The following is a 27,884-nucleotide window of genomic DNA, read 5'->3' on the forward strand; positions in this document are numbered from 1 at the left end:
TTCTGAAATACGTTGTGAGTAGTACACGTGAAGGTGTTTAATATTTTAGTGATCGCCCTCTTAGTTCAAGGAGGGGGGAATAAGTGTTTTGGTAAGTGACAGTGGTATCACAACATTACTTAATGCTGCCTGTGACAAGGTCTCAGAGATGAGATCAGTCTGAATTGCCACCTGGATGTTGGTTAGCTTTCCGCTTCTGTATTTGAAGCATGAGTAAGCTTGAGTTCCCTGGTAGCTCAGATGGTAAAAACGTCTGCCTACAATGAGGGAGGCCTGGGTTCAATCCCTGGGTCGGGAAGATTCCCCTGGAGAAGGAAATGGCAACCCACTCCAGTACTCTTGCCTGGAAAATCCCATGGATGGAGAAGCTTGGTAGGCCTTGGGGTTGCAAAGAGTCACGTGCAAAGGACACAGCTGAGCGACTTCACTTTCACTTTCAACCTTGGATTGCTGAGGGTTAGTGTAACCTATTCATGTTGGAATGAGCCCTTTGGAGAAAAATTATCAGTAATGATACTTTAGTCAAATTGTAATTCCTATTGGAAAAAGTATCCCTGGAGATAATACAGGCTTTCAGTTTTCACTTGTCATTCGGAAATTAATTATGTAAATAGACCGGTGAAAGTGTTCCTATTTTTGCCTTTGAGGAAAAGTCAAGACTTTGAACACAACCTACTAAAAAGTAGGTTGAATTGTCATTTCCATTCTTAACTGTTCAAACTGTTTGAACGCTGGCAGTTTGAGAAAATTTTCAAGCTTGAAAGAGGCACTGAAATGGAACAGTAAAACTTAGTTTTCAAAAGTGGTTTTAGCTTAACTTTGTAAATTATCAATATGCCAACAACAATGTTGAAAACCAGATTGCACAAAAGTATTTTCAGGAGTGAGAAGGAATTTAAAAATTTTACCTGCTATTCAAATGTTAATAGTTTGCATAATGAGTCTATGCACAGTACTTTAAGTTTTGTTGGATGAACCAGCAGTTACTCTTAAGTCTAACCACTGGAATACACAGAATCTTAGGAAAATCAACAGTTTTTCTCTTAACCCTATCAATGATTGTCTTAAAATGTAAAACACTGCAATGTTGCAAAGTAATTAGCCTCCAACTAATAAAAATAATTGAAAAAAAAAATGTAAAACACCTTACATTGTTGGTACTCTGAAGGGGATTACTGTTCCACATAAAAGATTCGGTCTTGATGGGTTGAGTGTAAATTGAAGTAGCCTTAAATTATTTATCAAAGTTTGCCCGTTGTTGGCAAATTTGAAGTGAAACTTACCCCCACGTTTTTTTTCTTTTTATGGCTGTGCCGCGCTCTAGGCAGGATCATAGTTCCCAATAAGGGATCTGAACTCAACGTCCCTGGCAGTGAAAGCCCAGGGTGTTGTTAACCAGTGGACTGCCAAGAAAGTCCCAGCCTAATTTGTTAAACGGAGGCACTGAACTCAGGAAGCAATATTGCAATGTTTCTCAAACTGTTCTAGGGCCACCATCAAAATCAACAGTACTTGTTAAATAAGAAAATTTTTGGATCACACTAGAGCTCTACTGAACCACCTGTTCTATAGAGAGGTGCCAGGAATCTGCATAACGAGTTCCTCAAGTGAACCATAAGTTTCTGTATCTTCTTACTAATTTATCAAATATTTAATTCCTGAGGTGTACATTGTAGCTCCTGAAGAGGCAGTGGTTGTTAGCGAAGACACTTGGAGAGACCAATAATTACAACATAAATGTAAAAAGTAAACATAATGGAGCTAGAAGCTTCATAGTACTGTATGTGTTTAAGAAGCAGAAACCAACATCCGTTCATGCACATGAATGTATATACATGAACAAGCATGCTGCTTAAAATATCAAACGAGGGAAATTACAGTGTGCTGTATGCCCTCTGATCCTCTTATATTTAAGAAATGGAGCATGTATACACAGATTAACATTTACCCAAGCCAGACCTCAGTACTTCAGTCATTTGACTTGGGAGAAATGGATACCTGGAAAAGTAAAGCCCAGACATGTATATGTTTGTCTGTATTTAGAATGGGGAGCTAATCTGAATCAAGGTGGTTGAATGTGCAAGTACACATTGGAAAATGTAAAATGCAAACATTTTGTGGGACTGGGCTTCCCTGTTTGCTAACTGAGCAACATGCACTAGCATTAGCATGGGGTAAAATGATACACTAGCTACCCTGTGACCTCAAACCTTTCTGTTCACCTCACTTTGTCCAGGACCAGTAAGAATTTCCTAACCTCCCTCTCTATACCTCTCCCCGCTATCTGTCCCTGCTCCCCCAAACTCAAGCCTATAACCCAAGAACCTGTAATTAGGAATAAAGGTTTAGTCACCAAAACCACGCTTTTCAAAACCTTAAATGTTTCCCCCTCCACCTCCCCCCCGCCCCTTTTTTTCCCCTAGGCACTCAGGCGGGCTCTTAGTTTCCTGACAAGGGACTAAACCTGCACCCTTAAGCACTGGAAGCTCAGAGTCCTAACCACTGGGCTGCCAGGGAATTCCCCATTTTCCCCTGTTGGATATCTTATTCCCTGGGCTCCTTTTTACCCTGACGTGTTGCTACCATTAAAGACAGGCTTCATTGGAAAGGAAGGGCCACCTTGTTTACCTAGTAAGAAGAAAGGATATATATAGTAGGGAGGGAAAGCATAGAATACCTGCTTCTCAGACCAAAGGAGGATAACTGATTTTGATAGTAATGAGGCAGATTTGGCAGAAACAAGAGTAGAAAGTGCCAGCTAGGTCCCTCCAAGACCTCCCTAGGGTTCAGCCTGGGGCAGGGCAAGTGAGAGCAGAAATTTCAGATAGGTTAAGTAAGATGCCAAACAAGACTGACTTCTATCTGGAACCCTGCTAAGTGTTCCTATGACCACGTAAACTAGTAAAGCACTACTAATGAAGGCAGAGAGAACCTGAGATTTCTCGTTCTCTCAGAATTCCCTTTGCTTCCTATGTGGCATAAGAGGAACACCAGTCAAGTGCTAAGGGGCTTTCCATAGGGCCACCATGACAAAAGGGGACAGTTACTGCACAGCGGGAGCTATGTGGTAGACAGCTCAGCCAGGGACTGGTTGGAGACAGAGCAGAATCTCAAAGGATTGTCAATACCAGTGAAAGCCAAATGAGATCAAGTTGGTCAAGGAACACCACTGAGCTGAGTGCTGGAGAAACCAGACCACCAGTTACACTAGGTTTGGTTAGTCAGTAGTAACCATAGGGAGAGTAGATGCCAAAATTAAGACACCAGACAGAATGCGCCTCAGAGGTCAGAGTTTACTGAGAAGGCCTTTCACTTTATTATCAGAAAACCTAAACCTTCTGCAGTCAGACCTCAAAAAGTCTTGGAAAAGTGGAGGTCAAGAGCTTTTAGTGAAAACAGACTTAAAGGTCTGACCTTGAACTGAATAATTATCTACCTTGAATTAGATCATTTTAAACTGGAAGAGATCAACCTACTTTTACTTGGCAAGTTTATATGTTTCTTCTAAAGTCAATGGGAATTCAAACTTACAAGGAAGAGGGTATAATGGAATTTGGGACCTCTAGAAATCTCTTAAAAGCAGAAGAGGTCAGGCTAATACTACCTTACCTACATATGTTCCAGGTGGAGGTGGCCCCAGTTGGGTTAGAGCCTTTATTTGGTAAGATCATGTGACCTTTTTAATATAGATCATTTATTCATACCTGTGTTTCAAACTGGCACCAAATCTCTGTACAGTTTGGAGTTTAGAACTCTGCGGAATCAGACTGAGACCACATCATGGCTTGACTGATTCCCTGCCTTATCTGGCTGCCCTCGCTCCCTTTATCTGAGAGCAATTCCCCAGCAGATCCCTGGCGTAAGAATCCCTGGATTGGGTTCTGCTTCTAGGGACTTGATCTAAGACAGCTGAGCTGGAGCTAGAGCACAAATTTATTTCACTTAGACGTCCTTGACATAGATTTTGATGCAGTAAGTCATGAGACATTGAATTATCTCCTGAAGAAGAAGTGAGAACTTTTTTTTTACTTAATGAGGAATAGCTGCATTCTATTAGGCAGGAGTATTTTTGAAGGTATATGTATGGGAATAAAATTGTTTTTGATGCTGAACAGCCATAAGGGTGAATTTTGATAAATAGTACAGCATCAGTTTTTCTTTTCTAATAGAACCCAGGCTTCTTTTCAGATTTTTTTCTCTCCCAGTTGTATATAGACTTCATGAGATAGAAATCTTGGTCATTTGAGATGCCTTATCACCCAAAAGTGTAGGCATTTGACCCAGACTTGCCCAACAATGCACTTTGTCCTGGGGATTTGTACCTTGAACAAAATAATGGAAACAAGGTAAAATTATCATATTTTTTCAGCAGCATCAGTAGAACCTTGGGTGGTTTCTGCTCTCAATATTCTAGAACTGCCTGATTTCTGTTTACATATCACGTTCCCCAGCCTTCCCATCCATCCCAAGAGATTTTTCACAACTTCCTCATTTTTTTTTTATATTTATTTTTATTTGGCTGCACCAGATCTTAGCTGTTGCACATAGGATCTTTAGTTGAGTCATGTGAATTCTTAGTTGTGGAATCTAGTTCCCTGACCAGGTATTGAACCCAGGCCCCCTGCATTGGGAGTGCAGAGTCTTAGCCACTTGATCACCAGGGAAGTCCCATTTGTGACTTTTTAAAAAATTAATTTTCCTTAAATTAATTAGCTGATCACTTGCTATTATATGCAGCCCATCAAATGAAAAAACTTTTAAATTAATTTTTATTGAGACATAGTTGATGTACAATATTACATAAGTTGCAGGTGTACAACATAGTTACAATTTTTAGTTACACTCTATAGTTATTATAAAATATTTGCTACATTCCCTGTGTGTATAGTATATATCCCAGTAGCCTATTTATTTTACACATAGTAGTTTGTACCTCTTAATCCACTACCCCAGTCTTTCCTCTCCCCCTTTCCCTCTTCCCACTCCTAACCACTAGTTTGTGCTCTGTGAGTCTACTTCTGTTATATTCACTAGTTTGTTGAATTTTTTAGATTCCATGTGTTAGTGATATCACACAGTATTTGTCTTTCTCTGTCTGGCTTATTCCACTAAGCGTAATTTGTCCAGGTCCATCCGTGTTGTTGCATTAAGGGGCTTTTCTTGTAGAGGCAGCATTGCTAATTTCAGGGAGGAGAGCCACAAAGTGTGGGTGAGAGCTTCCTGCTCCCCCGAAGCTGCCACTGCTGCAACCAGTGTCACTTGGGCCTTCACAGCGATGCCACTTGGGGCATAAATCAGTCATTTTCTAGGAGAGTGCCAGGCCCCATCTCAAGGCTGCCACTGAACATACAGAGCAACTAGCAATGTGCCCCGAGTTTCTGGCTTTCTCTTTCACTTTCAGACTTTGATAAAATACCACACCTCACAGGCAGTGGATCTGCCTTCCCTAACAGTCACGGAAGCGCTGGATGATGCAATCTGAAATGCTAGTGGAGTTAACTCCCAGCAGGGAAGTTCAATTCAGTTCAGTCGCTTAGTCATATCCGACTCTGCAACCCCATGAACTGCAGCATGCCAGGCTTCCCTATCCATCACCAACTCCCAAAGCCTACACAAACACGTCCATCGCGTCGGTGATGCCATCTAGCCATCTCATCCTCTGTTGTCCCCTTCTCCTGCCTTCAATCTTTCCCAGCATCAGGGTCTTTTCAAATGAGTCGGGTCTTCCCATCAGGTCACCAAAGTATTGGAGTTTCAGCTTCAGCATCAGTCCTTCCAATGAATATTCAGGACTGATTTCCTTTAGGATTGACTGGTTGGATCTCCTTGCAGTCCAAGGGACTCTCAAGGGTCTTCTCCAACACCACAGTTCAAAAGCATCAATTCTTTGGCGCTCAGCTTTCTTTACAGTCCAACTCTCACATGCCCAGCAGGGAAACCTCTGACCAAAAGAAAATAGAAGAGAGATGCTCACTGCCCACTGATAGATCCTCTCTGGCCAACTCCACCCATGCCACTACCTGAAGACACCTGGAGGTAGGTGGTCAATTTCAGCTCAGGCCACCAAGCTACAGAGCTCTGTGTTGTTAGAGATATAGAAAGAATTATTAGGCCACAGAGGAGCTGGCATTCATGTTCTTGAAATGAGCTACAGACTATCAGCTTTAGCTAAGATTATTAATAACATATAGAATCTTGTGCAGAAATTGTTAGCCATTGCAGACAATAATTTTTGTGCAAAGAGGAGGGTTGGTTGAGCCAGTTCCATGCTGTCCCCTTAAACCTGATTGACCTGAAAGTAGGAAGGTGTGCCAGCCATTTGATGACAAGAGCTTGGTCAGCTAAGGCCCCAGAAGCCTTGAAGTTTGGGAACTGTGAATGTCATCCATTCTAAACTTAGAAGTTACAGGAAAATTCTGAATCCAAGCCCCTGGAACCTCAATCAGGTCACCTCCTGCATGTATTACTGCACAAATGAGACCAGGCCCAGAGCAGAATTTTACTTTGTTCCTGATGTCAAGGGGGGGCAGTGCCTGCTTTTTGACATGTCCTCAAATTTCCCATATAAACCAGTTTGACGTTTAAAAGTTTGGTGTGATTTTTGATGGTGCCCAGAAGAATGCTGGCTCTGTAAGGGTCACAGTGGTGATATTTCAAGATATCCTGCTAGGGTTTGCCCTCAGAGAGTGCCCTTCCATTGTGGAATACAAAGTGCAGACCGGAAACAGCACTTTATTCAACACAGCTCCCTACTTTGCTTCTACAGCATCAGCTTGGTCTTGGAGTAGATCAAGAATAACAGTGGCAAAAGAAAAAGAATAACAGTGGCAAAGGACTTCCCTGGCAACCCAGTGGTTAAGACACCATGTTTTCACTACAGGGGTGCAGGTCTGATCTCTGGTCAAGGAAGTCACCCCCTCCAAAAAACAAATAACAGTGGTGAGCAGCCATGAAGCTTAGTTCCATCAAATCTCAAATGATTTATCATGTTATTGATAATTCTTAAGGATTCTATGTATATCTAGTGAAACCCAGAATAGAAGCAAGAGGAATATTTCACTCTGCATTGGCAATGCCAATGGAGATGCTGCTTTAGAATAAAAGATTTCTTGATAAAGCTCTTGAATTCAATATAATCTCCTTGAAAGGGCATGGGTCTGTGGGAGGTATCATGGCTTCTCTGAATAATGGTGGCAGGATAGAAGATGTTCAGAAGTTGGTAGCCTCCATGAAAAATTCTTTGGAGATATATCAGTGATGAGCACATCCTAACCTATATGCACTCTGTCCTTGAATAATGTATAAGGTTTAAAGTAACTTGGGAATTGCTCCAAAAAAACTTAACAAACATGGCATTTTTCTTGAATGGACATGTTATTATGGCTTCCCATGTGGCTCAGTGGTAAAGAATCCACCTGACAATGGAGAAGAGAAACGTTCTGTCTCTGGCTAAGGAAGATATAGATTCTTCTTTTTCAAGGAACAGCAGCAGAATATCCATAGCTGGTGGGACTTGCATGCATGTCATCAGTTGCTTCAGTGGTGTCCAACTCTTTGCAACCACATGGACCTTAGCCCACCAGGCTCCTCTGTCGGAGGGATTTCCCAGGCCAAGAATACTGGAGTGGGTTGGGTTGCCATTTCCTCCTCCAGGGGATCTTGCCAACCCAGGGATCAAGCCCACATCTCCTGCACTGCAGGCAGATTCTTTATCACTGAGTCACCGGGCATTCCCCACTTGAACTGAAGTGTTTTAGAAATCTTCCTCTTGCTTTTCTAACAAACTAGCCTGGGTTGCCTTTGCTGCTACTTTTTCTAGCTGGATCTCAGTATTCAGACTTGATTGTGGACTGAATTATGCAAATTACAGTTAATTGTATCTCGAGGCACACAGACACACAGCGTGGGGGCTGGATGATGTCCTCTAGGAGCGTGATTCTTGATCCTTTACAAAATGATAGCAGTGGGGTCTTCTGGGTTCCAAAGCTGTTAGTTCAGGGTGACACCAACAGCGTGCGTGCTGAGTGTTCAGGAATTCCAGACTAAAGAGCGAACTGGAGATTGTTCTCTGTACTGTTAAATTCTCATCAAGAGATTAAAGTGACATCCTACATGTTTATACAGCAAAGTCTGTTTTTACTACCAAATAGTTTATAATCCTATGCATTTATATTTCCAATAATGTGGTTCTTGGTGATAGGTTTAGAGATTTTTAGAATTTGATAGAATCCTTGACTTCTTGCATTATAGTATTATCTTAGCAACAGTTGTGGCCCTCTCCTCTTCCACCCTCCCTCCCTTTTAAAAAAAGATTTAGAAGTTCTCAGGTTCACTTTTGTTTTCCTTTGAAAGAGCAGAAAAGAAGGTTGGTTGATTGGTTCTTTTTTAGTTAAGCCATTGAACTAAAATTCTGTTAAACTCTCTTATCCTTTGTTCACTTAAATGTTCTCTTTATAGTATTTGAACAGAGGGATACTGTGAATTCTGGAAGATCTTTCCTGAAGAGTCTTTTCCCCTACAGTCAGAAGTTTATGTTGAAAGGTAAAGAACATTAAAATCTTAAAACATCAAAAGAAGAGAGAAAGAGAGGAGAATTTCCTCTCCTTTCTCCCTCCACAAACCACTCTGAGGTAGTTTCTTCGAGTAGTTTGTCCAGTGTGGTCTAGGCTGTTTCAAAGTTGTGTCTCTTCCAGGCTCCCCACAAAGCAGTAGCCAGCACACATACCATGCCAACCAAACCTCCTCTTTCTCTCTCCCTCGGTATCAATGCCCTCAGAATGCACCTCATAGCTAAAACATTAGCACTTAATCCCTGCCTCAGCTTCTGTCACCATAGTATTCTTTTGTATTTATTTTTGCACTTTTTAAAAGCAGATTTTTCACATATGTTAGTGTTGTGAATCTCCTCTCTGCCCACACCCTTTTTTTCCCCACTACTATCTAAGTGATCTACTGCCAACTGGCACCAATTCTCCAAATCAAAGTATGCATTGCAAATACAATTGTATTTGCAATTTACTAAAAAATACACCAGGCAATCTGCCTACTTCTGTTCCTCAGAGTCTCTCCTGAATATTTTGGTGGTTTTTTTTTTTTTTGGTTGGTTGGTTGGTTGGTTTCTTCCATTTTTGAGATATTACATGCAGCACTGTATAAGTTTAAGGTGTACAGCATAATGATTTGATTTACATACATCAATTGTGAAGTGATGATCATAAGAAGTTCAGTTGAACATCCATTACTTCATATAGGTGCAAAATTAAAGAAAGGAAATGTGTTTTTCTTACAATGAGAACTCTTAGGATTTACTCTGTTAACAGCTTTCATATATAACATCCAGCAATGTTAATTATATTTGGCATGTTGTACATTAAAATAGTACTTATAACTGGAAGTTCATAACTTCTGGCTGCCTTCATTCAATTTCTACCCCCCTCCCCCCGCCACTTCCACATATTTGAATATCAGTTCTGGAAACTTCTTTAGCTTGTCTTTAAGCAGTGCAACGACCCCTTTCTTGATGATTTCCAGACTCCATTCCACTGACAGCTCAGCTCCAGCTTGTGGCAACCTTGAGCTAATGTTGATTACCAGACCAATATTTTGTGTTATATCCTGAAATGAAGTGTGGTGAGTTCAAAATTGTTCAAAGAAACCACATGTGCAAGCAGTGCATACACCAAGTCTGGAGGGTGGTGAGAATTTGGCAGGCAGGCAGGAACTGATGATCTTTAGTATCATTCAAATCACTTTTTCAGTGACATTTAAATCTTGTTTGTAATCTGCTAAAGGAACTTCACTGGAACTCAGCAAACCTCTCAAGGACTGTCTAGCTTATTCCAGAACTTTGTTGTGTAATCTGTACACAGCAAGGAAAGTAATTAGATTATCAGTTTACTGTAAAAGGATATAACACAGGAACAGCCAGATGCAAGAGATGGATAGGGCAAGGTATATAGGAAGGGATGGGAGTGCTCATGCTCTCCCATCATGTTACTTTCCCTGAATCTCACCAATCTGGAAGCTCTGAACTGAGTTGTTGTTTTGTTTTGTATTGTTTTGTTTATACTACTTCTTCCTCCAAAGTAGGAAATATTAATATTTCACTAGCTAAAAGTAAACTATGGTTCAAAAAAAATTCTAATTGGTTTTGAACAATAGTAAGAATGTTAATGATCTATAATGGAAATGATACAGTTATTATCCTCAAGAGTTTTCATCAGAAGGAGTCCATTCTGTCCCTAATCCAAGCCTGTAGGTAGGATATTTTACATACAATAAGAATAGAATAGGAAGAGAAGAGCCTTCAATGTTACTAAGAAAACTAGGATAATTCCCTGATAGCTCAGTTGGTAAAGAATCCTCCTGCAATGCAGGAGACCCTGGTTTGACTCCTGGGTCAGCCAAGATCTACTGGAGAAGGGATAGGCTACCCAGTCCAGTATTCTTGGGCTTCCCTTGTGGCTCAGCTGGTAAAGAATCTGCCTGCAATGCAGGAGAGCTGGGTCTGATCCCTGGGTTGGGAAGACCCCTGGAGAAGGGAACAGCTACCCACTCCAGTATACTGGCCTGGAGAATTCCATCAGTCCGTGGGGTCACAAAGAGTCAGACATGACTGAGCGACTTCCACTTTCACTTTCGCAATGCCCTAGAAGTTGAGAGTGAATTTTAAGAAAGTAGTCAATTTTAAGGGGCTTCCCAGATGGCGCCAGTGGTAAAAAAAATAAAAAATAAAAAACCCACCTGCCAATGCAGGAGATGTAAGAGATGGGGGTTCTATGCCTGGGTTAGGAAGATCCCCTGGAGGAGGGAATGGCAAGCCATTTCAGTATTCTTGCCTGGAGAATCCCGTGGACAGGGGAACCTGGCAGGCAGTCTATAGTGTCAAAGAGTTGGACACAACTGAAGCAACTTAGCACTCATGCCTGTAGTCAATTTTAAATGCTATATATGGATAAATCAAGGAAAAACTGAACTGGAAAATTACACAGTAGTAAACTATTATCTCTTTTCTGTTAAGTCTTCTTGGGGCTTTAGTCTATTGATCACTTTGGGAGAGTCAGGAGAAATGAAAACAACAGATATCCTACCTTCACAAAATCCATTTTACTTCTTTGTTTTCCTCCTTCTACATATATCAGAAACTACTCCTATCTAGCCATTGTCCCCTACTCCCATCTAGTCTATTGTCCATCCATTGCTCCAGCCAACTTTTGCAATTTATGCTCAAAAATGCATTTTAACTCATTTTCTTTAAGTATCTGTCATAATCGATCATGATAGAAAATAGCAGATGTAGCAATGATTGTTGCCAATGGTTGAAATTTAATTCAGCTATTCAGATTGAAGGTTCTCCTGATAATTGGAATAATCAAACTTGATTACTGGTTAGGAGGGGGAAAAGTGATAGGGACACAACATCTGATCATGCCTCCCTCTCTGATCTTCTCTTCAAAAGCCTATGCCTAAGGGATAGAGCTGCTGGTAAAGGTTTTCAAAAGAAACATACTCACTTGGTATGTTTCCTTGGCCCTTTAGAGCCATCTTACAACTGTAAAGCCACATACTAATGACAGAAAACGACAAGCCTAGTTCCTTGCTGACATTCTCAAATAGCTGCACCAGCCCTGGAGTGTCTGCTTCTGTAGTTCTTACTGTATGATAATAACAATCTCTTTTTCATTTAGTCACTGGAGTCTGGTTTTCTGTTGCTCAAGTATAACTCTACCCAGACATTTGATTGTCCACTTTTCCCACTAGATCATAAGATGTCAGATAGGATCTGCTACCTGTGTAAGCTAGGATGCTTTCATAGAAAATAACAGAAAACCCAATCAAAATGGCTTTAACTATAAGGAAGTTTATTAACTCAGATAATTGGAGATCTAGAAGTAAGACAAACTTAAGAGTAGACATAATCCCATGATTCCAGTTCCATTTCTCTCTGCCATTCTTTCGACTTCCCCTATATGTAGACTTCCTGTTCCAGTATTAGAAGGACAGTAGTGGGGGCTTCCCTGATGGCTCATTGGTAAAGAATCCACCTGCCAATGCAGGAGACATGGGTTTGATCCCTGATGCAGGAAGATTCCATGTGCTACAGAGAAACTAAGGCTGCTCACCACAACCATTGACCCTGTGCTCTAGAGCTCAAGTTCTGGCAACAAAAAAAGCCACTGCAATGAGAAGCCCGTGCACCTCAATTAGAGAGTAGTCCCTTGCTCGCCACAACCAGAGAAAGCCTCACAAAGCAACCAGACCCAGCACAGCCAAAAAGTAATTAATTATTTTTAAAAGAACTGTAGCAATTTCAAGCCTCACACCCAAGAATAACTATGTCCAGAAGAATTGTGAGTCACTTCTCAAAGTTCTCCTGGAAAAGTTTTTCTGGAAGCAGCCTTCAAACCTATTCTTGCAACTCACTGAGGTGAACTGGGAAACGTGCATGATCCTAATCCAATCTCTGGCAAGAGGGTAATATTACCCTTAGACCAGTCCAGACCTCTGGAGCTGAGGATTCTGTGCTACATCAACTGTGGATGAGAGAGGGATTTCTGAATATCAGAATTCTATTGGGAAGAAATTCTGACAAAGGAAGGCAAGGATGTTGAGTAGGTAAAGAACTCACTTTTTGTATTCCCAGCATCTTGCAAACATACTTAAAAAAAAAAAAAAAAACCCTCCACCTACACATGCAAAGTTTACACTTTATCTCAACAAGTTTCTTGAGAGGAGGAAGCATGTTTTACTTCTGTTTATACTACTCCTGTGTCTAACTCAATAGCCTGAACAAAGTAGAATTCAAGTTGTTGATTTTTCTGTCAACAAGCCTCAGAAAATAGCTTAAATTATTTAACCTCTTGGATTCTTTTGTAGATAGATTGCTAGAACTTCTTGCTAATCAATCAACTTTTTTTTTCTTTTGGCCACATGGCTTGCGGGATGTTTAGTTGCCTACCAGGGATTGAAGCTGGGACAACGGCAGTGAAAGTGCCAACTTCTAACTACTAGACCACCAGGGAACTCTGTACTAATCAACTTCTTTGACTCCCAAGACATAGAACATTTATTCAATAACCGTGTTACTGTACTAGTTACTTTTTCAGGGAGAGCAAATCGTCAGAGAAGGCAATGGCACCCCACTCCAGTACTCTTGCCTGGAAAATCCCATGGACGGAGGAGCCTGGTAGGCTGCAGTCCATTGGGTCACTAAAAGAGTCGGGCAGGACTTAGCGACTTCACTTTCATTTTTCACTTTCATGCATTGGAGAAGGAAATGGCAACCCACTCCAGTGTTCTTGCCTGGAGAATCCCTGGGACAGCGGAGCCTAGTGGGCTGCTGTCTATGGGGTTGCACAGAGTTGGACACGACTGAAGCGACTCAGCAGCAGCAAATCGTACTGAAGTTCTTAAAGCTCCTTTTTCTCATCCAAATGGAGAAACTAGAGAGATGAAGATGTTCTGCTTTTCTAGGGGCACAGTTGTCAGACTTAAAGGTTCCAAATCCTCCCCAAATTCAGTAACTAGAGATGACTGCTGATGATTGTTTTTAATAGTTGATTTTCAAAGATGTGAACATGTAATATGACCCATGGAAATATGTCTCTAAAGGAGAAAAAAATATTTGCCTCCTTTCTAAAATTTCATTACTAGGCAAATTTGGGTCATTCTAAAATTCTTTCCTCATCCTACTAGAAAGTTTGTGTTTTGTTTTTTGTTGTTTTTAAAGTTTGGGGTTGTGAGGGGATACTTATATCTTCTAATAATGTCTCCTCAGTTGATTAGAGCCACTGACATAGTCCCTACTTGGCCAGGATAGTTGGCATTGCTAAGCTTGGTTCATAGAAAGTGCCTTTGAGTGGAGCTCTCCTCTCAGCCTAGACCACTGCTGTGACCAGGGACTAACCACTGAACCACTCAGTTTCTCTCGCAAAACTGGGGATTACAGTTGCTGCTTTTGACATGGCCCAAGACTAACTGGGATTCAGTATTTAAGCACAAATCCAGACAAACAAGATTAATTTAACAATTTAAATAGATGTTTCCTCATCCATTTCTCCAAACATTCCAACTAGTCCTAAATCTCCCAATGGGCCAGCTGTGCTTATTTGCTCAGTCATGCCTGACTCTTTGCAACCCCATGGACTGTAGCCTGCCAGGCTCTTCTGTCCATGGGGATTCTCCATGCAAGAATACTGGAGTGGGTTGCCATTTCCTTCTCCAGGGAATCTTCTCAACCGGGGGATCGAACCCAGGTCTCCCGCATTGCGGACGGATCCTTTACCGTCTGAGCCACCAAAGGGGCCAAGAATACAGCAAAATGAAGACGACTGCCTGGGGGAGCGGGGTTGGGGGGACCGCCAACCCGTGTCGCAGTCTTGGGGTGGCTCGGTCCCCGACACGATCACCCACGGCCATAAAGTTCCTCGAGTCCCAGGAACTTGGCTGCAGCGTGTCGCCAACGGTGTCCTGCCCAGACTTTGCCCTCAGTAGACAGGAGAAACGCAGGAGCCGACTGGGAGCAACATAGTACACCGGCTGGAGTCGCTGAAACTCGGGCCACAGCGGTCTCGCAGGCCCACCTGCCCGGGAGAGGGTGGGTGCACTGGCAAAACAGCTGAGCAAGCCCTCAGGTCTCAGGTTGGGCAACTCCCAGCAGGCGCGCGACCGACGCTTCGAGGCGGTTTCCGGACCTTCAGAATCGGAAGCGGGCCTCGGGCGCGTGCCCGGGCCCGAGTGGGCGGGGCCACCCTCCCGGAAGTGCCTGCAGCCTCGGGCTGGTTTTCGCTGTGCCTCAGTGGTGCGCGCGGGGCCGTAAGGGGATTGGACACTGTCGGTTCTCTTATCCTCTCTGAGAGGACGGGAGCCTGTTAGGGCAACGATCCCGCGGTGGGAAGGGAGGGAAAGTCGTAGGGGACCCTGGCCTTTGTCCCTGCCAGAGAGGGAAGGGCGTTTGGCCACCCGGCGGGCAAAAGTGGCGGTTCCAGTCCCACAGGAGAAGTGCGGGATGGACGGGCTTCTGACTCCTAGGGAGTCTGCAAAATTCATTGCCGAGAACAGTCGAGATGTGTTCATTGACCACGGAGGCGTGCGGAGGGTGGCCGAGCTGCTGCTGGCCAAGGCCACGGGGCCCGAGCTGCGCATTGGGGGCTGGAAGGCGATTCACGAGCTGAACCCTAGGGGCGCAGACGAGGCCGCCGTTAACTGGGTGTTCGTGATAGACACGCTCAACTTCTCTTTCTGGTCGGAGAGTGACGAGCATAAATGTCTGGTGGGGTTCGGGGGAAAGACGTACAGTGGGTACTGGTCCCTGTGCGCCGCGGTCAACAGAGCTCTGGACGAAGGTTGGTACCCCTACTCCCGGTCAGATCCAGTGGCTTTGAGATTTCATTTTACTGGGAGGGTCCCACAGAATGGGTTGGGACACGGAATAATGTATTGATAAGCCGAATTTATTGCCGGTATCTCTGCTTAAAATAAAAGTACGAGAAGCTGGCATGAAATCTTTGTTCCGTATGAAATGACTCTGATACTTACCACTATCGCAGCTAAGACTGAAAGTCAGTTTTCTAGGGAACACCACTCGGATGACATCTGAGGAGCAAAGGGGCAAATATTATCCCACACTTTACACAGTCAAAATACATTTGATGTAATATTACAATTGTTAGAAGTGGATGAGTAAGTACAGACGAGCAATACAGAATGAGGGATCGGTTTCTGATTTTTTAATTATTCATCTACTTTTAGTTCTTTCCTGTAATACTTAAGTGGTTTCATTTTAATTGTATGTTGTAAAAGCAAGGGTCTAATGAATATAAAAGTATGACATTGTTCCTCTGCATGTGCTTTTCTTCCTTAGGGATCCCAATAACTAGTGCTTCCTACTATGCCACAGTGACCCTTGATGAGGTTCGACATATACTCCGGTCTGACACAGATGTCCCCATGCCTTTGATAGAAGAGAGGCATCGGATTCTCAATGAAACCGGGAAAATTCTACTTGAGAAGTTTGGAGGCTCTTTTCTTAATTGTGTCCAAAAAAGTGATAAAAGTGCTCAGAAGTTATTGCACCTGGTGGTTGAAAACTTTCCTTCTTACAGAGATGTGACTCAGTTTGAGGTGAGTTGCTCCCCTTCTGGAGATTTTAGAGTTCTTAATTATCTTCTCATAGATAACTCTTTTACTTTGAGAACTCCTTTGGAGAATAAAAATTTAAATTCTGGAATTTTTTCCTAATGGAACCAAGGAACAGTAACAAAATTGTTAAGCAGTGTTTCAAAGACATTACTTCTTTTAATGTTTTCTAATCAGTGTATTTCCTTTATTCTTTTGTCCTTTACAATGTTTCAAACCTAAGAAAACACTAGACTTAACATGATGTCACTTAGGGATAGTGAGGTCCTTTTAGTACTTCAAAATCTTTACTTCATTGGATGAGAATCAGAATATATACTAAATTTTCTCTTAAAAAAATTTCTTGCTGAGTTCTAATGTATATATACTATGTATTTTCTTTTTCATGCACAGGGTACTTTAACAGTATTATTTGCTCTATGGTACAAAAAAATTTAAGTAGGCATACTTTTAAAATGGTGACCATTTTGTATACTCTCCTGGTATACATCTGGATTTTGTTTTTGTATAATTCGTTTAGAATTTGTTATCACTGTGTATTTTAACTGTTAAATAGAATTGAAAGTAACTTAAGAGGGACCATATATATAAATCTCTTGACTAAGTAAATAAGTACTTATGTCAACTTGAAATTTTAAAGCTCCCCTTTTGTAATCACAACAACTAAAATGACTGGTAATATTGTTCAAATCCCTCTTTATGATTTACAAGGTATTTGCATGCACACACTCTCATTTGATCCACAGAACAATTCTGTAGGGCTAAGGACAAGGAGCATTGTAGTCCTGTTTGTAGACCTGGAACCAAAGTCTCAGAAATAGAAAGGTTAGCTAATGTACAATATCTTAGGTCATTTAGTCAAGAAGTAGCTAGCTTTTCAGTTCTACTGTAAAGTGAAAGATGCCTGATTATGTATGTTAGGATTCTTTTAATTGCAAGTGACAGACACAAAACAAGATTTGGAGATAAATATCCAGGATCAGAGACTCAAAGCCATCGGGATTCTGTCCTCTCTTCTTTGTTTCTGCTAACTCTGTTTTTCTCTTACCACAGACCAACTTTCTCCATGAAGTAGAAAAGTAGATAGCTGACCTACTTTATAACACAGAAAACTCCACTCAGTACTCTGTAATAGCCTACTCTGTAACTCTACTCAATACTCTATAACGGGAAAAGGGTTTCCCATTTTATCACTTTAGCCACCAGGGAGAGAGGGAGGAACTCTCTTGCTTCCAGTTCTAAAACCCCTGGACAAGGACTGATTGACCTGGCATGGATTATGACCAGTTAAGTGTGACTGTGGAGAGTAGTATGGATGGACACAGGCAGTTCCTAGGAAGCAGACCCTAAGCCACTGTTGAACTTCATTCTCTTCTCCCATCCAAGTACTAACCAGGCCCGACCCTGCTTAGCTTCCGAGATCAGAAGAGATCGGGCGCGTTCAGGGTGGTATGGCCGTAGACCATTCTCTTCTGAGGAACCATTTTATTAATGCAGAGGTTACTATGAGCTTTATCTTAGTCTTCAAAGTATGTTGTTTCTCAGGAAATTTGGATCATGTTCCTTATTTCATCATGCTGGCCATTTAAATATATTAAACAGTGTATAAAAGAAATCAAACTGTCACTCATGTGGCTTGAAATCTGTGTATTCCAGAATCAACATGGTTGTTGTAGAAGAAGGGCCAAAATTAAATTTAACATGACTTTAGGATGGTGGCCCAGTTGGTAAAGAATCTGCCTGCAATGAGGGAGACCTGGGTTCGATCCCTGGGTTGGGAAGATCCCCTGGAGAAGGGAAAGGCTACCCACTCCAGTATTCTGGCCTAGAGAATTCCATGGAGTGTGTACTCCATGGGGTCGCAAAGAGTCGGATACGACTGAGCGACTTTCAATTACTTACTCACTTACTAGGATGGAATGAATTCAGGATATCATGTAGTTGTTTACTTTCAAGTTGTCCTGAATTTTTGTTTTTGTGAGAGAAAGGAGTGAATTTTTTTTGGTAGATAAGATTGAGTTACTAAGCGTTTGCTGAAATTCTCTTTTATTTACAGCAGAGTGCTTTCTTTTGATTTGTTATATATGCTGAGAAGTTCAATTAGAAACTGTACCAGGGTATAGATTAATTTTAAGGCTGATAACACCTTTTTTTTTTTTTCTTTTTTGGCCGCACCGTGCGGCATGTACGCTTTTAGTCCCTTACCAAGGATTGAACCTGTGCCCTCTGTATTTGAAACTCAGAGTCTTAACCACTGGACAGCCAGGGAAGTCCGACACTGATACATTTTAAAATGAAAATTAGTAGCTGAGCCATTTCCCATCAGTGCTCATTTCTAAAATACATTCTTACAGAAAAATCCCCAAAATGTAACAAAAATCAAATTTAAACATTTTAGTACTTTCTTAAAGAAGTATTACTAACATTTTTTCATTTTTCATTTGTATTTTCATAAGATTATCATTATTGTTATCCCAAAGCGCTATATTTCTTGAATCCCTGTGATTCCTCACATGACACTGAGTGTATAGTGAGGACTCACTTAATCCTTTGATTAGTTAATTTTAAGTTGCCTTTGCATATTTATTTATTTTTAAAATTTTTTATGGAGTATAGTTGATTTACAATTGTGTGTTAGTTTCCGGTGACATAAATAATTCACCAAAGTGAATCAGTTATACATATGTCTACTCTTTATTATTTATTTTTTTGTCCACTCCTTTTTAGATTCTTTTTCCATTACAGAATATTGAGTAGAGTTCTCTGTGCTACACAGTAGGTCCTATTAGTTATCTACTTTATATAGAGTAATGTGTATATGTCAATCCCAGTCTTCCAAATAATCTCCCCACCCCAACCTTCCACCCCTGGTAACCATACGTTTGTTTTCTACGCCTGTGACTCTGCATATTCATTTAAAAGATAAGCAAATAATTAAAGCACTTTGCTCAATTCCAAGTCTCAAGGAATTCTGATGAACTTTTGGTACAGCTGCTGAATTCAGAAAGTGATAAAATCAAATGTATTTTTTAAATTGTAGTTGGTTATCTATTGGCTGCACTGGGTCTTTGTTGCTGTCCTTGGGCTTTTCTCTAGTTGTGGCAAGTGGGGGCTCCTCTCTAGGTGTAGCGCAGGGCTTCTTGCTATGGTGGGTCTCTTGTTGCAGAGCACAGGTTCTAGGTGTGTGGGCTTCAGTAGCTGCCGCACTTTGGGCTCAGTAGGTGTGGCTCGTGGCGGGCTCCATAGTTGTGGCGCTTGCGCTCAGTTGCCCTGAGGCACGTGGAATCTTCCCAGGCCAGGGATCGAACCCATGTCCCTTGCATTGGCAGGTATATTCTTATCCACTGTACCACCAGGGAAGTCCTCAAATGTCTTTCTATCCATATTTTTAAAATTTTCTAATTGCAAAAGTAAAACTAATTATAGATTTTGGATAGTACAGAGCAGCAGTCTTTCTTCTGCCAAGAGGTAACCATTGTTCACAATTTGGTCTTTTTCTCTCTGTGTGTGACTATTATTGTGAGAAGAAATGTGCTCTGTAAACTGTTTTAAAGTTTAATATATTACGAGCATCTATGTCAGTAAAAATTCTTTCACAGCACAATTTTTTTCCATGCCACCCTTCTTAATGGCTTCATAGTACTCCACTGTATTGATGTACATTAGCATAATTATTTGCCCAAACTATTTTACCACAATAATTGTGATATATAGTTTTATTTTTAAATTAAATTTTATATCTTATTGTTTCCAGTTTTATGTAAAAATAAGCAATATTGCACAGCAGTTTAACACCCCTAATTATTTCCTTACAATGGATTCCCCATAATGGGATTACTGAGTTAGAGTGTGGCCAGGATTTTCAGACTTATAATACATAAAAATGATAACTCTTCTCCAGGAAAACAGTAACAAAGATGATCAGCAGTAGCATATTAGAGTGTCCTTTTCCCTACTCCTTCATAATATGGTAGTAGTATCAATTGCTATATTTTTTAATCTTCAGCAAGTTACATAAAAATAGTTATAATTGTTTTTAATGTTACACTTATTTACTGAGATTATCATTTGTTTTTAGACATTGTGAACAAGTTAATGAAGTTAGAGAATTTGTCTAAATGAGACAGATTAGATGAGTGATTTCTCAACCTGGCTGTGCCCCAGAATCAGGAGACTTCAGAATTCAGATACATTTCCAAAGCACCACCATCAAAGATTCTGATCTCTGGGTAAAAGAACTTTATTTTTAAAGCTCTTAAATTGACTCTGATTTAGAATATTCAGTAACTATTGTTTAGTTGTTAAGTCATGTCTGAGTCTTTTTCATCCCCAGTGACTGTAGCCCGCCAGGCTCCTCTGTCCATGGGATTTTCCAGGCAGGAATACTGGAGTGGGTTGCCATTTCCTTCTCCAGGGCATCTTCCAAAACATGAATTAAACCTGCATCTCCAGTGTTGGCAGGTGGATTCTTTATCACTGAGCCACCAGGGAAGCCCATTCAGTAACTATATAAAAGCCCTAATTAACAGATCAACTTCCTTTGTGCTGACATACTGATAAATATGCATGAAAAGCTTGAGCTTTTCTCCCCTGGTGGTTCAGAACCCGCCTGCAATTCGGGAAACCTGGCTTAGATCCCTGGGTTGGGAAGATCCCCTGGAGGAGGGCGTGGCAACCTGCTCCAGTATTCTTGCCTGGAGAATCCTCATGGACAGAGGAGCCTGGTGGGCAGCAGTCCATGGGGTCGCAAAGAGTCAGACAGGACTGAGTGACTAAGCATAATTGATAACATGTTATGTTATTCTTAAGCATTTGTAATCCTTGACCTTTCTAGTTTGTTCCTGATAAGTTTGTTGCAGAAAATCAACTCATGGTTATAGTGTGTTACATTGATTATTACTTTATAAAGGCACTGTTTTGAGAATATTTTATTTGCAAGGCAATATTATGGAACATGTGTGCTGTGTGCCTGGTCGCTCAGTCGTGTCTGACTCTTTGTGACCCCATGGGCTGTGGCCCACCAGGCTCCTCTGTCCATGGGGTTTTCCAGGCAAGAATACTGGAGTGGGTTGCCATGCCCTCCTCCAGGGGATCTTCCCGACCCAGGGATTGAACCCAGGTCTCCCACCTTGCAGGAGGATTCTTTACCATCTGAGCCAACAGGGAAGCCCTATGGAACATATAGGGAATTGTTACTAGAGGATTTCCTGGTATTTTCAGTGATATCAGTTAATATTTTGGAGATGTAGATTTGGTTACTGAAATTATTTGACAACTAAAAACCATATTAGCTTGTTAAAAAATGCTTTATAGGTGATTTATTTTTAGATTCTTCACTTGAATTTGTTTTTGTTTTCATTTTAGGGTATTATAATCTAACCTTCATGATATGCTAGTTGGCTACCATGGAAACAGTGCTCATGATGTGACAATTTGTGTTTTGTTAGATGCTGGCACTGATTTTGTTGTATAAGTCTGGCTTCTAGATTTTTCCTGTTTGCTCTATGCATGCATGCGTGTTAAGTTGCTTCAGTTTTGTCCAGCTCTTTGCAACCCTATAGACTGTAGCCTGCCAGACTTCTCTGTCCATGGGAATCTCCAGACATTGTGCTGTCCTCCAGGGGATCCTCCTAACCCAGGGATTGAACCCATATCTCTTATGTCTCCTGAATTCGCAGGAGGGTTCTTTACCACTAGTGCCACCTGCGAAGCCCTTGCTCTATGAATCTTGTTAAAAATAGGAGACAATAGCTTCTATTATAATACAATTATGATTAATACTTCTTTTTGGAACAGTTTTATTTTGTGAATTAAGTTTTATGTTTGCTGTTCAATAAAGTTGACTTGAATTAGAAATCTAGTTACCATCTACAAGTCCAGCATCCATAAAGGAACAATTGCCAGGTTGTCATATTTTGGTAGGTTTGGGAATATAGATTATTCCCAGATGATATAGAAGTATTTCTTAGTGGTGATTTCTTCCCCCATCACTCAATGTAATTTACAGACTTTACACCAAAAAATGAGTGTATGTGTTTGCCCTAGAAGACAAAATATTCAGTTTCTTAGTGGTGGCTTTAGAAAATTTGGTTTAAAAAAAGATGGAAAACTTAGTTTACTTAGAAAAAGTACATCTGGATTGATTGCAGGGGGTATTCCTTAAGGTTAAACAATATTAAGTTATTTCTCATTAGGATAGTATAGCAATATTTTTAAAATAAGTAGTTTTAATAGAGTCTTTTTTTAGCAAAGGAATCTATAGTATCATCTTAAAGAATTTTTATATGGAGTCTATCCTTGAAGAATTTAACTTCATTTTTTATTTACTTCTTTATGTCATTTACTTATTTAAACATTCTCCAAGGTGGTCAGAATGTGTTTTGGGAGCCAGTGATACTTATTCACAGTTAGCAGACTCACAGTTATAACACATGATTTGAGATCATTAGCCTTGGTATTAAGAACTAGGTGTAGATTGTAATTATGTTTTTCCACAGTAAGTGCTAATGAGCATTTGTAGTTTATAGAGAATTTTTGAGTTAAATTATGACGCATTGTCTTATAATGCTTGGTTAAATTTGTTTCTGCTGTGTATAATTGGCAGCTTATTTTGTTATATGGACATAAATATTGACTTGGACCGTTTCCAAAAATGGTTGACTTGATAAATTCTAGCTGTTGATCCGGAGAAGGCAATGGCACCCCACTCCAGTACGCTTGCCTGGAAAATCCCATGGATGGAGGAGCCTGGTAGGCTGCGGTCCATGGGGTCGCTAAGAGTCAGACATGACTGAGCAACTTCACTTTTAACTTTTCACTTTCACACATTGGAGAAGGAAATGCAACCCATTCCAGTGTCCTTGCCTGGAGAATCCCAGGGATGGGGGAGCCTGGTGGGCTGCCGTCTATGGGTTGCACAGAGTCGGACACGACTGAATCGACTTAGCAGCAGCAGCAGCAGCAGCAGCAGCTGTTGATCAGTTGTGTCTTTACCTCTGAAATACGTTAATCATTTTATCTGAAAGGAAACAGTTAAAAAATGGATATTGTAATTGTTTTCAAAAGTGAGTTCAGGGATGATTATTTTTTCTTCCATATGCTTCTGTATTTTATATAATTAATGTGAATTATGTTTCAGTCAGAAAAGCATATATATATATTTTTAAGAAACTTTCTAAAGAAATGCTATCCAGCCCTTAAACATGGTAAGCAGATAAATTACAGTGGCACAGAAATATGTATATGAAGTAATGTCATTGAAAAAGAACACTAAGTAGTACCATGATGGCATGAATTGTATTTTATGTGCTTTGAAAAATAAAGGAAGTAAACCTGGAGTGATAGAGATAATTTAGTATGTATAGACTCCCTTTTTTTCTATAAAAGGTCTATAAATTCTTGAGTAAGATTATTTACCCTTGAAAAAATGTTTTCGATGTGTACCTTTTTTTAATAGTATACATAAAGCTTTCAGATACCCAGGTAACATTCATATTCTCTTCATTCATCAGGGGAAAAGAATTTCTTTTTACAAAAGGGCCCAAATCCTGGTGGCAGATACGTGGAGTGTATTAGAGGGGAAAGGAGATGGCTGCTTTAAAGACATCTCCAGTATCACCATGTTTGCCGACTATAGATTACCTCAGGTCCTTGTTTACCTGGGAGCCCTGAAATACTCCGATGAACTCCTGGAGAAGCTTCTCAAAGGTTTGCTAGCTTAATTAAGACATTCTTTGTTATACTGTGAATTGTTGAGTCTTTGGCATTTCTTTCACAAAAGGTCTTCCCTTAAAAAAAAACAAAACACTATTATTGTTAAAGGCACATGTAAAGAATGTAAGGGCACTTAAATTATAGAGAAAATTGGTTTTCTTTTTTACACTGTGGAATATGGTTATTGCTGGAAATCACACTATCTGGACATCATCATTTCAGAGTCTTGTATTAAAATGACACCTAAATTTATGTCACATGACATGAAGGTGTGCAACACTAAGACAGTGTTATTAATTAAGTGTTATTAATTAATTAAGCTTAAGAGCACACTACACTATGAAATAGAAAGTGGGCTGAGAGATAAATAACATGCACTGAATTTTGAGTGAGGAGGCTCCAAGGTCTGCCTCTGGTTTATCTTGCACAAGTCACTGACTTTTCTAGGCTTATTTATTTGCCATTACTGAGTTTGAATATTCATTCTCAAGAGTGAAAGTCTTATAATGAGTATAGATAATTGTGTTTGTATGAAAAGTAACTTTTCACTTTTTAAATATTCCTTTGCATAAGGAAAATAATTATATTGTACAATGTTCATGTTAATTTCTCTTTTAGGGGCAATATTTTCAGCTACTTTTTTCTTTATTTTTAAAAGAAGTTTTTTTTTATGATTGAGTAATTTTCTCCCGTGAAATAGATTTCAATCACCCAAAATAAGAATAACACAGAATATAAAGGTACCATTATTCCTATGGTTGCTTCTACAAGATTTTGTATGCAGCCTTGGGCAGTCCATTTTGCCCATTTCCTCATTTGAAAAATAGCAAGCTGTTTTATGTCATAATACTCATGTCTGGGATCGTTAATTGTTGAATACCTTTAAAGGGACACCTTTAGCAGTCAGGGCTTCTTCTACATACAGCCATATACAGTTGATCTTTTTCTTTTTTTTGGGTGTATGCAATACACATTCTTATCTTTATAAACACTTTCTTGCCTGGTTTCCCTCACCCAAATTTTCTTTTATTCAGTTCAAATCCTACACATTCAAAAAGGCTTAACTCAAATGCTAAGCCAGTGTCTGTTCCTCCACCTGCCCCAAGGATCAGAGATCAACATATGGAAGGGACACAAGTAACACTATTTAAGATCCTAAGTGACAGAGTGGAACCAGTGAGGCTAGGGCATGTCCCCAGGTCTCAGGGGACCACAGGGCTTCTCAGCTACTATGAAGCTCTGTGCAAGAGTACCGATTGGTGGTCAGAGGCCAAATATAGCTTGCAGATGTGTTTTGTTTGGCTTCAACAGTGTTTTAAGCAATTTTTAATTAGTTATCAGCACTTGACAATTAGATTTCACATGAAATTCAGTTTTCTGATTTCCAAGAGAAGAAAAATGCTCAAACTTTGGGGTCTGTCTACCTTGACATGGGGCAGCACATGCTCTCTAATTGACCACATTTTGCATCCAGCTGCTGCATCCACTTACTCTGTCTGCCTCATCTTTATAGACAGTTGAGTTGCTGAGCCCAACTCTAGTCTCCCTGGCAAAGCACTGCCGGTGTCCACCTTGCAGGATCAGATACACTCTGGAGACTGCAGTTCCTGTAGGAGCTAGCGGCTCTGTCTTCAGGCAGAGCTGACAAAAGGATTCTGACTCCGAAGAACAAGCATGGTTTTCCTTGCTAAGAACTTTGATCTCCTAGGTTTTTCTTGATGTATCTGGAGTGTTCCCAAGACAACATTAAGTTCTCAAGGGTAAGGGAGGTGCTGTTTATTTGGCCCCATAGGAGTCCTCCAAATTTTGTAGTAATTTTTTTTCTTCTACATCAAACCCAAATTTTAAATCCCCTCTTTTAAATAATTTAATAATCTTGCTGTCATACTTTAAAATGTATGGTTCACCCATATTCAATTAGCAGATATTTATTGGGGAGCTAGTATATGCAAGGCGCTATGCTAGGTCTTATGAATATTGAGACAATCAAGTCAGACACGATCCCTGTCCTTGTGGAACTTAACTTGCAATTTTGAATTAATGCCAGAATTTAGAAATGGTTTAAATTACCAAAAATAAATAAAGTCTGAGATTTACAATTTTAAAATGAATACTATTTAAATACTGCATTTTGTCCTACAGTCAAGTTTTAAATACATTTTATTTCATTGACTATTATGCTTGTTTTTCTTTTTCCTCCTTGCAGGAGAAATGCTTTTTTATGGGAATAGGCAAGAGGTGGAAATCAGAGGGTGCTCAGTTTGGTGTGTCGAGCTGATCCGGGATTGTCTTCTGGAGCTTATTGAAAAAAAGGGTGAAGAAACTACTGGCGAGATCAATTCCATTCTCTTGGATTACTACTTATGGGACTATGCCCGTGATCACAGGGAGGATATGAAAGGAGTTCCATTTCATCGTACACGTTGCATATATTATTGACCCATAGTGTAAACTGATCCTAAGAAAATGCCTTGCATTTTTATATCATAATTATTTATACAATTCTGCTTTGATATTAAGAGAAGGTGGTAGAGGTTACAGCAATAAGAAAATGGATTAGCCAGACTCTTTTAAAATATTTTCCTGACGTATCACTCTGTATTCCCAATTTTATCCTTTGTTTACTTGTTTAGTTTTGACTATATTTTCTCTTTCTGTAGATACATGAGAGAAATAATGAAGAAAATTTAATGCTTTCTTTAAATCTCAGATTTCTTAAAATTAATCATGCCTTATAATGATCTTTAGTGATAATATTTCATCCATCCAATCGGTATCTTTTTTCACAGTACAGTAATTTTCTGTGTACCATAATCATTTGATATGAGAGAGAGTAGGGTCTTTGCTGTATTGAATGCTGCCACTCTTGTAGAAATCAATCTTGACAGATATTTAGAAACTTTTTGTTGATAAACATAATGATTTTCAATTTAGGATATCTTTTTTTCTTCAGAGTAAATACATTGGAATTTTTTGAATAAAGATTTTTTAAACATTTCTTAAATATAGAATGAATTATTTCATTAAATAGAATTTGCCACATATATTTTTTTAAAGTTCACATTGCATTTGGTTATCTGTGTTGTAGGACTCTCATTTCTCAGCTTCACCACCACTTTTGTCTAATGTGCTTAGTCACTCAGTTGTGTCTGATTCTTTGTGACCCCATGGAGTAAAACCCACCAGGCTCCTCTTTCCATGGGATTCTCCAGGCAAGAATACTGGAGTGGGTTGCCATGCCCTCCTCCAGGGGGTCTTCCCAACTCAGGAATCAAACCCAGGTCTCCCACACTGCAGGGGAATTCTTTACCGTCTGAGGCACCAGGGAAGTCCTTCCTCTAACATAATCTCGATTTTTGTTAATTATCTACCTCGTCACCTCACTGTGTGTACATTAGGGAAAGCTGTCCTTTCTCCAAGCACTTTACTGCCATCTGCTGGAAACTTGTCAGAGTAACTTTACAAATAACAATGAGTGGGAATGTGAACGGGGCACCCTGGAGTCCTATACTGCACTTTTTTTTTTTTTAATTTTTATTGGAGTGTAGTTGCTTTACTATGTTAGTTTCTATTGTACAGCAAAGTGAATCATCCATATGTTTACATATATCCCCTGTTTGAATTGCCTTCCCTTTTAGGTCACCACAGAGCCCTGAGTAGAGTTCCCTGGCTATACAGTAAGTTCTCATTGGTTATCTATTTTATACATAGTAGCATATACACATCAGCCCCAATCTCCCAATTTATCCCACTCCTTCCCCCCTTGGTGTCCATACATTTGTTCTTTACATCTGTGTCTCTGTTTCCGTTTTTCTGATAGGCTCATCTGTACCATTTTTCTAGACTCCACATATATGTGTTAATATACAATATTTGTCACCTCTTTCTGACTCACTTCACTATGTATAACAGTCTCTAGGTCCATCCATGTCTCTGCAAATGGGACAATTTTGTTCCTTTTTGTGGCTGAGTTAAAAAGCTCGCACCCCCAGAAGTGGTGGTCCTGTATCTATCTCTCTCCTTTGTGACTAAGG

General features: G+C 40.2%; 1 protein-coding gene and 1 pseudogene across 2 annotated transcripts; both read left to right on the forward strand.

The window, feature by feature from the left end:
* The first annotated feature begins 3,272 nt into the window (after positions 1–3,272).
* LOC133071348 (phosphoserine aminotransferase-like) lies at positions 3,273–7,030 on the forward strand (annotated as a pseudogene).
* A 7,546-nt stretch (positions 7,031–14,576) lies between these two features.
* Positions 14,577–26,854, forward strand: QNG1 (Q-nucleotide N-glycosylase 1). 2 transcript variants are annotated; one of them, XM_061163750.1, is made up of 4 exons: positions 14,577–14,596; positions 15,863–16,122; positions 23,649–23,844; positions 26,057–26,854. In XM_061163750.1, the coding sequence occupies exons 2-4, from the start codon at positions 15,949–15,951 to the stop codon at positions 26,287–26,289; spliced, it is 603 nt and encodes a 200-aa protein (XP_061019733.1). In that variant the 5' UTR covers positions 14,577–14,596; positions 15,863–15,948; the 3' UTR covers positions 26,290–26,854. The 2 variants fall into 2 exon arrangements, with proteins under 2 accessions (XP_061019733.1, XP_061019732.1); XM_061163749.1 differs by lacking the exon at positions 14,577–14,596 and adding an exon at positions 14,746–15,344.
* Positions 26,855–27,884: the final 1,030 nt, after the last annotated feature.

This window comes from Dama dama, chromosome 16 (genome assembly GCF_033118175.1).
Source record: "Dama dama isolate Ldn47 chromosome 16, ASM3311817v1, whole genome shotgun sequence".
In the NCBI taxonomy this organism is placed as follows: domain Eukaryota; kingdom Metazoa; phylum Chordata; class Mammalia; order Artiodactyla; family Cervidae; genus Dama; species Dama dama.

Coding starts and splice junctions, on each gene's coding strand:
- QNG1 (XM_061163749.1), top strand. CDS start 15,008: ATGGACGGGCTTCTGACTCCTAGGGAGTCTGCAAAATTCATTGCCGAG. Junction 15,345..15,862: donor CAACAGAGCTCTGGACGAAG/GTTGGTACCCCT, acceptor TTTCTTCCTTAG/GGATCCCAATAACTAGTGCT. Junction 16,123..23,648: donor GAGATGTGACTCAGTTTGAG/GTGAGTTGCTCC, acceptor TTCATTCATCAG/GGGAAAAGAATTTCTTTTTA.